The sequence below is a fragment of the Acanthisitta chloris genome, unplaced genomic scaffold (genome assembly GCF_000695815.1).
Source record: "Acanthisitta chloris isolate BGI_N310 unplaced genomic scaffold, ASM69581v1 scaffold3432, whole genome shotgun sequence".
NCBI lineage: Eukaryota > Metazoa > Chordata > Aves > Passeriformes > Acanthisittidae > Acanthisitta > Acanthisitta chloris.
The window spans coordinates 86,766-100,680 of record NW_008662014.1 but is presented as its reverse complement, the minus strand read 5'-3'; the positions used below and the strand labels follow the sequence as shown (position 1 = coordinate 100,680).

The window sequence follows — 13,915 nt, the reverse complement described above, 5'->3', positions numbered from 1 at the left end:
TCCCTGTCAGGAGTCGGTCTCATGGAGGTTGTCATGGAGCCTGATATGTGCTGTGGGGAAGAAGCAGCTGCAGCAGTCAGAGAGCTTCAGCTCATTCTTCAAACACTTGGGAGCAGCCAGGCAGTCATGGCAGGTACTGAAGGGGGAAGGGGATGTTCCCTTGTCACCAGTAATTCTCTGCATTTGCAGGAGTTTTGCAGCTTCTGGTTATTTTGCTCTGCAGTTGCTTATAATGCATAGCCTTTTCTAGCTGTTGTTTTCACAATCGTCGGAGTCTGTCCTAATGTGTGCCATGCTTCAGGTCTCCTTATAGGCCTGCCTTTGTCTGCAGAGCTGTGCCATGCTAGATGTTCTGTTTCCTCACACAATAATTTCACATGATAAACCTAGGCAGGAAGAAATGTCCCCAGGGTTCTTGTAGTACTTCTCCCTCTCTCTCTCCATCTTGCTTGCCATAGCACCGCAGCATGTTCCTGTAGTAAGGATTAATTGTAGAGTATGGAAGTTAAGGGACAAAGTAGTGGGAGCATGGATCATCTTCTAAGTTGTGTGTCAGGCCTCAGCTAGTCAGAAAATCAGTGTAGGCAGTAAGCTTGTGCTGGTGCCATGGATGGGATGGAATAAACAGCAGTACAGATACAGGTGCTGGGGTTAATCTGAGAACCAAAGAGACTGCAGCTTGTATCCTACTTGTTCATTTTGCTCTGTCTCTCCCTCCCCTCCAGCATTATGTTCACTACGTCTCAGTTTCTCTGTCCCACTAGGGAGATCACTGCTGGTCTGGGGACTTGACTAGAAAACTGTGTTCGTGCTGTGCAGCAGGTTTGCAGATACTAGTCTTGGGTGTTAAGAGGCCAATGTCTTGAGGCATCCTCTGGCATTTGTCATCATGCATCTCTCTGATCTTCAGGATCCTCCCCCATCTCCAGAATCTCTTTAGCCAAGATCACTACTATCTTTCTGAGACCTTTTCCTCTAGTAGGAACCCCTGCTTTTGGTACCACCTTTCTGAAGCTGTAAGGCCCCGGTTTTCACAACAGGTGATGTGCAGAAGCATGGCCTGTGTTCAGTCTCCTCACTGGTGGTTCTGTCTTGTGTCTGTATTAATTGGAAGATTCAGGTCATGCCATTTTTGCTCAGTTGTAATGTTATCAAAACTTACAACCAGCCCACAGTTAGAGCTAGCAAATAGCAGGCTTCTGCGTGCGAGTAAAAGTAAAGTAATGGTTCAGGCATTTGTCCCCTCCACACATCCACACAATTATCAGCTGCTTATTAGTGTAAGCTATATTTTTGCCTGTGACAGTTGGCCTCACTGTCTGGCAACAAATTCAGTCCATAATACAAGTGGATGTCTCCCAGAAAACTGAATAAGAGTGGTCCATGCATCAACCCGATAAATGGGATCCAATAAACGGTGGCTAGTGATGCAAATTTAATTTAATGTAAGGGGAAATAATAACTGCTAGACATTATCTATTTCTCTGAATCTTTTCTCACATTAGTGTTCCACGTGTCAAATGGGGCACAGTTGTCAATATTAAGCAGCCAGTTTGCATGCTTCCTCAAGGGCCTTCGTGTGCAGACATATATACCATTGTTTATCACTACTGCATTTGGCCCTAATATTGCTATTAGAGTTGCATTATGATATCTTTTATGACAGGGAGATTTCTGATTTCATAGGAGAATTCCAGTGTTGGAAATATATTTCTTCCAGAATAGCTGTTTTTATAAGTATTTGGATTGGTTTTTCTTACAAGGTGAAGGTTTTATGAGCCTTCTGCTGTTGTTTTCCCTCATCATAATTAATTTCTTTCAAATAAAGGCTTTACATTCGCATAATTTGCTTTCATTGTACTTGCATGTCTAGTGAAGACAAGTACCCAGTTTATTTAATGAACAATCAACACATGAAAGGATGATTTCATTGCAAAGAGAAAGGAAAAGAAGCTGGACTTAAAGGAAGAACATTTGTGGCCTAATTCTGCTTTCTCTCATGCCTGATTAACTTCATTGTCTTGTCACATTGACACCTACATCCAAGTAGAAATGGGTCATGTCTCAAAATGAAGCAAGGGCAGGACAAGACTCTTCCACTCTTGGAAGAAGTACTCATTGCACCCCAAAGAGAGAGCACATGCTAAACACCTCTCTTTAAAGAGATGTTGGGTCATTCCTGCATTGTCCTTCATTTGCATGTCTGGCAAGACTCTATGAAGACAGGAAACTAGTGTGCTATTATGCAGCCTGCCTTTACAAACTGTACCAAGGCCTCTCTGGTCAATTTAAATCTGTTGACCTGAATACATTCTGAAGCCATAGCCATCTTCACAGGTTTAACTCAATTATTTTGCACTCTCATTAATAGTGCTACTGTATCTAAACAGTAGGTGTCTGTATTTGAAATTAAAAATTAATTTCAAAAAAACCACAGGGAAAGACTGCAGGTGTTCATGTGTAACATGGAAAAAAATGTTTCTTAACATTTTTGTTAATGTAGCACAACCTCTTCTGTTTGTTTATTCCCACCAGTCAATAACTGTGGCAAGCCTTTACTTCTCAGAAGGGATGTCTTTAGGGGGGCAATACTTAGAAGGATACAGTTACAAGTTACTTGTGATTGAGTCATTAAAGATGTCTAAGGGTGTTAGTCCATTTTGGACTAACACTGCAGGATGCTTTTATATAAAACTTTGTATTCAGCATCAGTTTTTGGCAGCCAGGGACATTTTGGAGTGGAAGATTGCAGTTTCTTGAAGGAGAGGAAGAAAATGACAAGACAATCCACTGCTTCTCACATTTTGTCCTTGAGCTGTAAATTTCCAAGAACACCTTAGTAAATCTGTTCAATGTTAGCTCTAAGTTCTTCTGTTCCTTGCTGGGGCAGTATATATCCATCAAATTGTAATTCCAAAAGGTATTTTTGTGCTGCTTTGGGAGGAATGGAAGCTCACAATCCACCACTTTGCTTGTCTAATTCTGCCCTTTATTTAAGAGCTGTGAATCAGAAGCTCTTTTCACTGTGTGACTTAGAGGATCTGTGCTGCACTGCACCATGCAGTTTTCTGAGAGGAATTATGAGCAATGATTTTGTATTAAGAAAAAAAAGCATTATTCTCAGAACTATTTTGAATGATTCAAGGCAGTGGCTTCAGATGGAATCACAAACAAAGCTATGATGAAGTGGTTGTTTCTCCTTTCTGAACATATAGAAGTCTGCTATTAACACTCTGCATATAGCCTGCAGTTTATTAATGCATGCCAAGTATTTTAACTCTAGTTTACAGGGTGGAATGTTCTGTTGACAAAATTTCCTTTTACAGAGGGTCAGCTGAGAGTGGATGCCAATGTTTCTGTGCATCACCCTGGAGAGCCTTATGGAGTGAGGACTGAAGTGAAGAATATCAATAGCATACGATTTCTGGCAAAAGCAGTAGGTAAACAGTGTTTGCTTCATTACAAGAACATTACGGATGTTTTTTGTAGTCTGACATGAAACATGTCAGGCTCCCAAGTGCAGTAACTGGTCTTAAATGCCATGACTGGCTTCAGCTGGGTGTTGTTTCCATGCACTTTGCACGTGGGTACAGCAGTCCCATTGAAGCTTGGGCTGGGGCCTTCAGACTTTGCCTGAGCTGCTGTGTCACAGGTGTGCCAATTTTCAGTCCTGTCTCCTGAAGGACTTTGGACCTGCTCTGTAGTCTTGTTCCCAGTACTGTCCGTGGACTTGGCTCCTGCTGCTTCTAACTGAACTCCCTGGATGCACCGTGAACTCAGCTCATCCCCCCACCTTGACTGAGACTGTCAGTGGACCCTGTGTTAGTAGCACTTGCCCCTTCCCATGCTGTTCAGACTTCTGGGACTGTACCAAGTTGCTGCCTGTGCTGTGGTCACCCTCAGTTTCTGGCTTATCCCTCTTTTATGGGGCACCCCCACCCTTGCTGCTCCCTGACAGAATAAATCTTAGTATGGGGTACTCTGGGAATAGCAGCCATGTTAGCCTGCAGGTTTTTTGCAGAGGTAACCCTCTGCCTGCAGGAAGAATAAAGCAGATGGTTCAGTGCCTGCCATGTTTAGCGCTGAAATATGGTAGCAGAGGTTTTGTGTCCTTCAGTGAGAGATGATTGCCTTCCACTGTGTATGGCATGTGATGTGTGTGAAGTTCAGATGCAGGTTGTGTGTAAGGAAGAAAAGCTGATTGTTACATCTTCAAAAGAAAACTGAACTGGGTGACTGCAAGGTCACTAAGAATGTATGGCTTGGCTGTAATGCCTGGGAGAAAATGTTTTGTATTTAAAGGAAATGAAAGAAGATGAGGAAAACAAAGAAACAGTCCTGAAGAGAGAGGCAGTGACTGATAATTCTGCCTATAACTACTACCCTTGATTTCATTAAGGGTGAACCAACAAACTATTCCATTATTGCTTAGCAGTAAAAATGAAATAGTGGCATGTACAAAAGCTAATAGTGCAGTCTAACAAGCTTACTCCTCCTTCTTTTGTTGCTGTCAGACTATGAAATACAGAGGCAAATTGAAGAACTTGAAAATGGGGGAACAATTCTGAATGAAACAAGAGCCTTTGATTCCAAGCTTGGGTGAGTTTTTATTTTGGAGGAACATCAGGAATGGCTGTTTCAGAGTGCCATGGATACCTAGTGACATGATCAAGAGACATAATATGTATTGCTCAACTTCAGTCATCTAAGGCTAATGTTCACAAGCACAGTCTCCTGACAGGTAGTAATTTATTCTTAAAGCTGAGGCTTTTTCACAACAGATTGTGTGCTGCATCAAGCAGTATTTGTGTGCAAATGACTGCCCTCTTACATGCACACATTCTTTGAAGTGGTTTTAAGAGGCTCTCCTGATCTTCATGTGAGGCAGAGGGTTTGTTTTGTGGTTTTGCCATAGAACGAATTCTGTGGTGTACCTCTTACCACATCTTGTTCTGTTTTTATTTTAGGTGCACAGTACCAATGAGAGACAAAGAAGGAAAACAGGATTATCGGTATTGTTAGAAATTTTAAAATTCTTTAAATTTTTTTTAAAAACTGAGAGTTTATTAAATGAGGTTCTTAAGTGTAGAGGGGAATAAGGATGTAAATAAAGTTAGTCAGTATAGTGAGTATGTATTGGAAGTTTGCCTTCCACTGAAAGGGGCAGAGACCTATCAAAATCAGTGCTAGTCTGAGCAGTTCAGATCTAGAGCTGTGTCTCATCTCTGCTAAAACTCCTAGATATTTCAGACTAAGTTGGAGGTTTACTTTGTGGCCAGTACAAGTGTATCCTTAAGAATGCCTGACATTAAACATAAGAATATTCTGAGTTCAGCATTGCTCATGCTGTAATTAAATAAATACTGAGGGAAATGGTTTCCAGGTAGCAGACCCTGCCTCTCCATGCTTGCTGTGGTCACAGATCACAAACACTGAAAATCCTAACTGCTATTGAAGGGTGTCAGCATTCTTAGGGAGGTTTCTGCCAAAGATGTTACCTTGTTAAGTACTTTACCTTCCACCAGTGTGAGATGACAGCCATCAAACCGTAAACAGTCACCCAAGAAAAATTTAGCTACAGGGTGAGGGGACAAGGCAATGCTGCTGGGAACAAGTGCTGAGGCAACACTGCAAGGCAGCGGCAGGACTGCTTAGGGCCACCTTAGTGATGATCCTCCTAATAGTTCCCTAGCTTTGCATCCCTGAGATGGTCTTCCTGTTACTTGCACAGTTTACTTCCCAGCTGGAGAATTGTAGTTCTGCGGGGGAGCATTGACTCTCTTAGCTCTGGCATCTCTGTGTTCCTGTAAGATCTGCTTATATTCTACCACCCATCTTGCTATGGCAAAGCAATTATTTTGAAAACATCCCACAAACTTTGAATTTAAATCTGCTTTGTAAGTTATGTTTTTGTACAAATGCAGCACTGATCATTTTGTGAATTCCTTGTTCTGGTAGGGACTGGAATGAGGCTTATTTAAAAACACTAATTCAAATAAATGCAAAAGAAAATTAATTTAAACCTAGGCAAAACTGATGAGTCTCAGGTAGTTCAAGTAAAGACCATAAAGTTTATTACTAGTACTAAGGTTATGAGCAGTATTAAACTGTAAACTGTGTTTTTCAGATTTTTTCATAACTTACTGCTGCACATTATGTATTAAAGTCTGTGCTTAGGCAGATTTGAAATAGAAATTATTATAGTAAATGTAAAGGGTGCCCAATGCTCTTTATTCTGGTGGGTTTTGAACCCCTCGTTTGATCATGTAAGAGTGAGGTTTCTGCTTCAATCACAGTTATTTGAGTAGTTTGGATTGGCCTTCTCTTCAAGGGAGCCCTTTGTTCTGTGATGGCACCCTGCTGAGCACAGTAACTTTGCTTTTAGCCCAGCATGAGACTTCATCAAGATTTTGAAGTTCCTCTGGAAAAGGTTACAACCTGCCCAGATCACTCCTGGCAGTTGGCTGTCAATCTGAGTTCTTCCCTGCCAGTCCACTCCCTCTTTTGTCTAGATTCACAATCCATGCTTGATGCCAAAAGGAATGGGTGGTTTCCATATCTATTATTACTGGTGTTTTGGGTTTTTTTCTAGTATTATTTTGGGTGCAGAAGTGTTTTAATTGCTCCTTTTCTATTATGAGGTCTTTGACAATCGGTGGCAAATACTCAAAGAAAAAAAACAGAGGCTTTGCTGTTGTTTGGGGCCTGGTCTTTTACTACTTAACAGCAATATACCAAGTCATGAATTTTTAATGCTTTGTTTAGTTCAAAGAGTAATACAACTTTACGGAAAGTATAAACTTGTGATAAACATTTTATTCCTCGTTGTTTAGCTTTTGAGCAAAAATAATTATAAAGGAGTTTTTCTTCATTTTTACTAGGTTCATGCCAGAGCCAAACCTTCCTCCTTTGATTCTGTATGATGCAAAATCTTTGCCAGCTAATATGAACCATCAGCAAGTGATAAATATTGATTGGATTCATGAGAGACTTCCCGAGCTCCCCAGTGTGAAGAGAGAAAAGCTTGTTGAACAGTATGGGATTCTTCCTGAACACAGCTTCACCTTATTGGTAGGTCTATTGATCAAGTGCTTAGAAAAGGCCTAGAAACTTCAAAGTTGCACAGTTCTTGAAAAGGTTTACAAGTGTTGTATTAACTGGCTGTCGGTTCTCATGGATGTTTTTTATTTTGGAAGTATGTTCAATGCATACTTTGTACTTCGGAGCCATATACATAGATGGTGGAGAAAATAAACCAGGCACAGTGCACCTAGAAGTGTTTCTCATGCAAAGTGCAGTCAGATAACTATCATTTAATATTGATCTGTCTGTCTGCACATCGATGCACCTGTGACTGACTGCAGCAAGTGTACAGCTGCCTGGATACAGACCCTTGTCTGCAAGTACCTCTCTTTGGCTCTGGCCCTGGTACAAGGCTGGGCACATTGACCATATTTAACAAATCAACGGGTATCTTATCCTGCCTGTAGGATCAAAGCCCAAAGTCTAAATCTTTCACCTTCATGTGCCCATTGATCCCTACCTTCCAGGTTATTTTGGAAAAACACCCAAATTTTTTCTTAGGGAAATGCACCAGATGGTTGCACAATATGAACTTTGACCTCATAATGCAGTTTACCAGGGATAGGTTCAGAACAGGGGACGAGAAAGAAAAGGATGTAGCAAATATATATATAAATAAGGAAGTGACAGCAAAATCTCCTAAGCTCCAAAATTATTCTAAAGTACTTTGAGCTTCTTAAATACAACCTGTGTCATCTCTCTTTGGCAGTGATGACTCTGGCGAGGGGGTTAATATACCCACCCAAGATTAGACGTTTCACATAGCCAGCTACGGTAGGAGAGTGTCCTGCTTTGGTTACCTCTGGGATTCATGGAGAGAGAAGGAAAAGGACTTCTTCAGAGTGTGATTCAGAGCTAAACCATGACTACTTTATATTGTCCTCTGGAGGAGTTCCTTTCCTCTGGCTATAAATGGAGGGGGAGCAGTGCACATAACCACTTCATACTCCTCCTTTTTGTGTCTGTAATTTAATACACTTGTACAGCAGCTGATTCTACAGAAAGAATATGGTTCTTTGTTCTGAAGAAAGCTGTTAGGAAAACTGCTTCTGTGGTACTGTGCCATTTTAGTGAGTTGCAGATGTTTTACTGTTTGGTGGGCAGGTGAGTCATAAGTCCCATCAACATCATGAGACTGCAGTGATAGTATAGAGAGGTGTCAGTAGTTCATACCTTTCTAATTCATTGTATAAGCTGCAAAATGTGATTTTTCAGCCAGTATTCTTGTTCATGCATGCATTTTTTTCACATCTATGTATTTCTCACATATTTAAATAAACATGGGGTCGAAGGGGTAGGTAGGTTCTGCACCCTTTTTTTTCTGATTTTTTTTTTTCTAATTCTTCCCCTCTGTGGTAGGTTGACCCCTGCCAGCTGCTAAACATTACAGCTGCTTGCTCATTTTCCCTGCCAGTGGGACAGGGAAGAGACTAGGAAAAGCAAAAGTGAGAAGACTTGTGGTTTGAGATAAACACACTTAAGGAACAGGGAAGGGAAGACCCTAAAGTGATGCAAATGCAATCATTGACCACCTCCCACAAGTAGACTGATGCACAGCCAGTCCACAGCCAATGACACACACTGCCTCCCCCAAAATCCTTTTCCTTCAGTTCTCCTTGTTGAACAGGGCATTACATGGCATGGAATATGACCTTGGTCAGTTTGGGTTAGCTGTCTAGATTATGTCCCCACCTAACTTCATGCCCCTCCTTGACCTACTCACCATGGGGGACAGAGTGGAAAAAAGAACAATCTGCTCAACAGTAACAAAACATTGATGTGTTGTCAGCACAGCATTAGTCACAAAGCCCAAACACAGCACCCTCTTAAGAAAATAAACTTCAGCTGGCCAGACCCAGAGCACCCACTCCTTTCACTTGGCATCAACCCACCTTTTGTGTATTTCAGTTTGCTAGAAGGGGTAGCTTCTGCTGTGTGGGTTCTGTCATCTCTGTCAAGTAGCCCTATATATTTGCCTCATCAACTGCCCTTTCTTTCAGCTGATCTCTGAAATCCATTATTGCCTTTGGTTTTTCCCATTTACCTTTTTTATCTTTTTGCAATGTGTAAGGCAATTAATGAGCTCCAAGCTAAAATTTGGGATTCAGCTTGTAATAAGATAATGCATCCATTTGAATGCATGAAGTGAACACATTCTTCATTGCGGGTCTCTTTTATTGTGCATTAGAATGTCAGCATGTGTACTCTCCATAAAAGTTGCTTGCCTGTTCACTGGGAGACTAGTTAACCTTAATTCATCGGAAAGTGGCGTTGCGTTAAGCTTGCATCACAAGTTGCAGAAGATTTGCTGATGGGGCCAGATGCACAAACCTAATGAGCATTCTTTCAGGTTAGAGCGCCCAGGAGTGCTCATTAAATAAATGGCAGTGGTAGAGGGATGACTCTAAAATGCAAAGTCTGTTCTGCACCAACTTGTTAGAGACAGCATTATGTGCCAAAGTTAGAGCAGAGCAATACCACACTGCAGCATGCAGGTTTGTTTCTGAGCTTGCTTCCTGAGCCTTGTGCTCATACTTGGTCGCTGCCTGTACATACCACGGTGTTGAGGAACTGGGGCTCCTCCTTTGCCTCAGTACGAGATGTATGAAATGGAAAGAGAAGCTTATTAATATCTTGAGATCTGAAATATCTAAAGTGTAGACTGCTATGGTTTTGACAGTTTTATATAAATTGCAAGAATAAATGGTGTTTCTAATTTTTCTTCATGCAGAACTATCCTTACTCATAAGGATACAATTCTTTGAGCCACGTAGTCTCCGTGGTATTTGGGTACTCAATTTCTGCATGCAGTTTCTGCTTTGCAGTGTAAACTGGCAAATAGATCAGTCAAGAAGGATCACTGACAGCTTTGCCAGTTATGGTGTTATAATATTTTTTTCTTGCTTTCTGTTGAGTAAAAAAATAAGAAATATTGGCATGGACATTAGCATGATGCTTTGTGTTTAAAATGTGTGCTGAAGTCCAGGAAGGTCCCACCAGAAAATGGGTCAGTTGTAGCAGTACAGTATGAGGAAAAAAACCCAGTCTGATCACTTTCTTTCTCATGTGAATTCCAAGTCTTCCAGTGCATTTACCATTCCTCTGCTTACTCAGATGAATGTGACTGTTCTGCTTGGGCTCATTGCTTTGGTGGAACAATTCCATTGGTGACTCCTTCAAACAGTCAGAAGTGGGATGCTGTAGAAGTTGGTTTTGACCATTTTTTTTTAGGACATGCCATTGTCATACCTGTTGGTGTGCAGGTGAATTTATGCTTATTTTTTGATTTTAAATCATTTTGTAAGAAGCTCTAGGAAAAAGTTTGAACTTTGTTTTGACTGCATTTGCTACATGTTCTGGGGTTTTTTCCCCTGACAATCTTGCACGTTTTTGCAGCAGTTATTACTTTTCACTTGGTGATTGTAGGAACTGTGATGGTGAAAATGGGAATAACAAAGTAGCATATGACATTTTCTGTGTGAACACTGAAGTAGTTTCCTTGTGCAGTTCTTTGGGAAACATTACTAGTCTTTAAAAGTGTAAGTTCACATCACAGACCCAGTGTCCCTAAAGATTGTACCCATGGTAATCTGTAAAAAACTGTTTAAAAGGTATTCAAAATCACTCCACCACTAGGTTTTTTTGACATCCGAATGCCATGAAATGATCATTTTAAACCATGTTTAATAAATAAATTTGCATCTGTTTGAAATATTGGTATGTCAGATTCCATGCCGGTGATGCTCTAATGATTATGTTACAGCATATTTGGTGTGTAATGGGAGCACCGAGTGTTCCTGGTTCACAGACTTAGTGCTGCTATTCCAGATTTCTGGGGGTTTTTTTCTATAGAGTAATCAGAATTAAGAGAGAACAGACAGCATTCCTGTAAACCAGCATGTTAAAGCATGCAGGGGTTTGCAGCTCAGATCTACTGCAAGGGACAGGTCTGTCTGTGTGTTGGTAGTTGGAGTGAATTTGGCATTAAGAAAGTTGACCAAAGTGTAAAACAAATTTAAGTCGAGTTCACATAGTACACTATCCAGAAATTGAAGCTAATCAAGTTATGCCTACTTTTTTTTCTAATATGACAAGAAAATAAGGAAAATGTTTCATTTCTGTCAGTCATTCTGATGTTTTGACATTCTGCCTTATTCATTTCAGACTAGCATTGCTGGGTTTTCCTACTCTTTGGCAACAGAAAATGACAGTCACTTTAAAAAACCTAAAAAGAAATGCAAGGGAATTTTGGGAAATATGTCTGGGTTTATGTGCACATGTAGTGAGTATCGGGTTCCAAGACCTGGTAGCATATGTAAGTCTGTCTCCCTGAGTTTTCCTGGGATTTTCTGTGCTTGCTGCCTGGAAATCAGCTGATTAAAATGCAAAGGCTGGGTATGTTTGTCCTCGATTTTTCAAAGGTCTGGCAGCAGGGTCAGAGCCATAACTCGAGCCCGGGTGTAGGTATCCAGAAACCCAAATGTGCTCAGTGCTAGGGGTGTGCTCTCCAGCCTGTACGTGACGGGAGCGTTGGACGTACGGAGCCGTGGAGCTGCATTCAGACATGTGGTGTCTGCAGACATTGTTTTCCTGTGCATAATGTTGTAGCTAGACCTACTCTGCCTGGAGTGTTTGTAAAACCTTCTGCAGCATGTGTAAAGAAACAAGCATTTATACATGCTCACTTTTCCTACCTAAATTGGACAGGTGTTGCTGTGTAAGGGAACCTACTGTTTAAATAATCAGTGTGTGTTTGTGCTATTGAATCCTGAGGTGAATTAGAAAGAGTACAGTACTTGACAGTGCAGCATTCTAGTAATTCTGCTTAAAACACACGCAGTTTTTAATCAAGTTTACTGTACTTTGGTAATTATGTCATTGCTTTACTGCCTTTTTTAAGCCAAATTTGTTCCGGTGGTGTATTTAGCCTTGGTTTTGCATCATTTGATTACGGAGTAACTGCTAGTTAAATTTGTAAGGACACTGGAAAGAAGAGAATTATGTCTTTGTTCATTAGATAGATAAATAGGGTGTGTTACAAGGTTTACTTTGGTTCACAAAAGACCTCAGTGGCTTTCCTAGGCCGAGAACTTGGTTTCTTTGCTCATGATATCCAGGTAAAGGGAAGGGGTGTTTCTTTTTTGTCACACCAGCTCTGCAACACATCACCCATTAGTCTAAGTACATTTTGGTCTGTTTGACAGGACAGAGAGCAGTAGTTTGCAGTCTGCTCAAAAGCCATACATCATTACCAATGAAAAATGTGGTATCTAGAACTGTTGGAAGTTCGTGTTGTGAAAATTTGGAGAAGGAAAGTCTAAAATCTTGTATTGCTATGGCAATAAATGGACTTTAAAAGCAAGGGCAAATGAAACTGTTTTAATGGGATGAGTTTGAGTGGAAAACTCAGGCTTTGGTTTAGTGTATCCCCTGCACTCTTTTTGCTCATAAGTGTTCAGAGATCTGGCTGCAGTCAGTATGTGCTTGGGAAATGTTTTTGCTGTGATGACCGTGTGCTTGGAATAGCTCCTTGGCTGTCTCTAATGCTTAACTTCTGAGAGCTGGCTTGTGCCACACACCGCAAAAGTCCAGTGGCATGCTGGATTTGGATTCCTCCTTTAAAAGGTAGGAGCTGCCAGTTCATATCTGTTCAGCCTTCAGTAGACCTAATTGAGTTCTGTGCTGTACTTAAAGATCCATCAGTGCCTTGATGACAAACACCACAGCATTCAACAGACTGTGCAGTATCTGTTCTTCTAAAAACAATCTCAGATTTCACTTAGGCTATAAATTGAATCCTCTACTGTCATATCTTCTGAGCATTTAGGGTGCTGTGGAAAAGCTTACATAGCTTCTCTGAAAAAACTGGAAAAATAAACCCCTGCTTCTTACAGTGTGACCTTTCCACATCATTGAAGGGTAAATGCAAGCTAAACTTACTCCTTCAATCCAAAATAAATAGAAGTGATTGCAAGATCAAGAGTGAACTATCTGTAGACAGTTGCAGGAAAAACCTCTTGTTGGTAGAAGGCAGCATGACAGCCTGTGAGATGGCAGCACTGGATTTTCTAGCATTATACGTAGTTAAAACACATGAGAGGATGAGAAAGCTTCTCTCCAAATGTTCATTTTAGGAACAAGTTAAGAGAAAAATGACCGTGCATTTGCTGGAAGTTCCACTGAAACAGCCAGACCAGCAGATAAGCTGTATGTACCTGTTCTGGACATAAGATAGTTGGTTTGCTGTTAATGAAATCACTCCAAAGTCTTGTGACTTTGCAATGAACTCACAAACCGAAGTTTACTTTAGGATTGAGCCTTTATATGCCAAATGTAATTGTATAATTAATCATGTTTGCACTCCTGTATCTCTTTGATATATTTAACTTTTCTTAAACAGAATGAAGACGGATTAGCAGAGTTCTTTGAAAATGTGGTGAAGCAGACCCAAATGAAGCCCAGGAAGGTGATTGGGTGGATTCTAAATGACCTGCTCAGCTATTTGAAACAGCATTCCCTTACAGTAAAGGAAAGGTTAGTCTTCTTGGTTCCTACAGTGGTGAAACAAAAGGGATCCTTTTCTCATGTGCCATGAGTAGCACCATGTCACTCTGTTGCTGCTTTAGTTGTTATCTGTGAAGTTACTCCGGGCAGCACTGTCAGGCCTTGTCACCATCATGCTGAATGAAGTTAGACAAATACCTTGCAGAGAAGAGGACAATGTAGTTGAGAGTAGTACTTAGTCTTCTATCTTTGGAATATGATGATGGTAAGGCATAGTCAGGCTATCAATACCAAACTTGAATATAGTGTATCATGAGGAAAAATACCA

General features: G+C 40.8%; 1 protein-coding gene across 1 annotated transcript in view; it reads left to right on the top strand.

Moving 5' to 3' along the window:
- Positions 1–13,915, top strand: part of GATB (glutamyl-tRNA(Gln) amidotransferase, subunit B) — a gene marked incomplete at its 5' end in the record, with an annotated part of 42,035 nt that overhangs the window by 19,680 nt on the left and 8,440 nt on the right. Inside the window, 6 exons of the mRNA XM_009070420.1 lie at positions 11–133; positions 3,327–3,440; positions 4,515–4,599; positions 4,968–5,012; positions 6,882–7,071; positions 13,484–13,617. Of these exons, the coding sequence (XP_009068668.1) occupies positions 11–133; positions 3,327–3,440; positions 4,515–4,599; positions 4,968–5,012; positions 6,882–7,071; positions 13,484–13,617 (691 nt within the window). The remainder of the gene's footprint in view (positions 1–10; positions 134–3,326; positions 3,441–4,514; positions 4,600–4,967; positions 5,013–6,881; positions 7,072–13,483; positions 13,618–13,915) is intronic.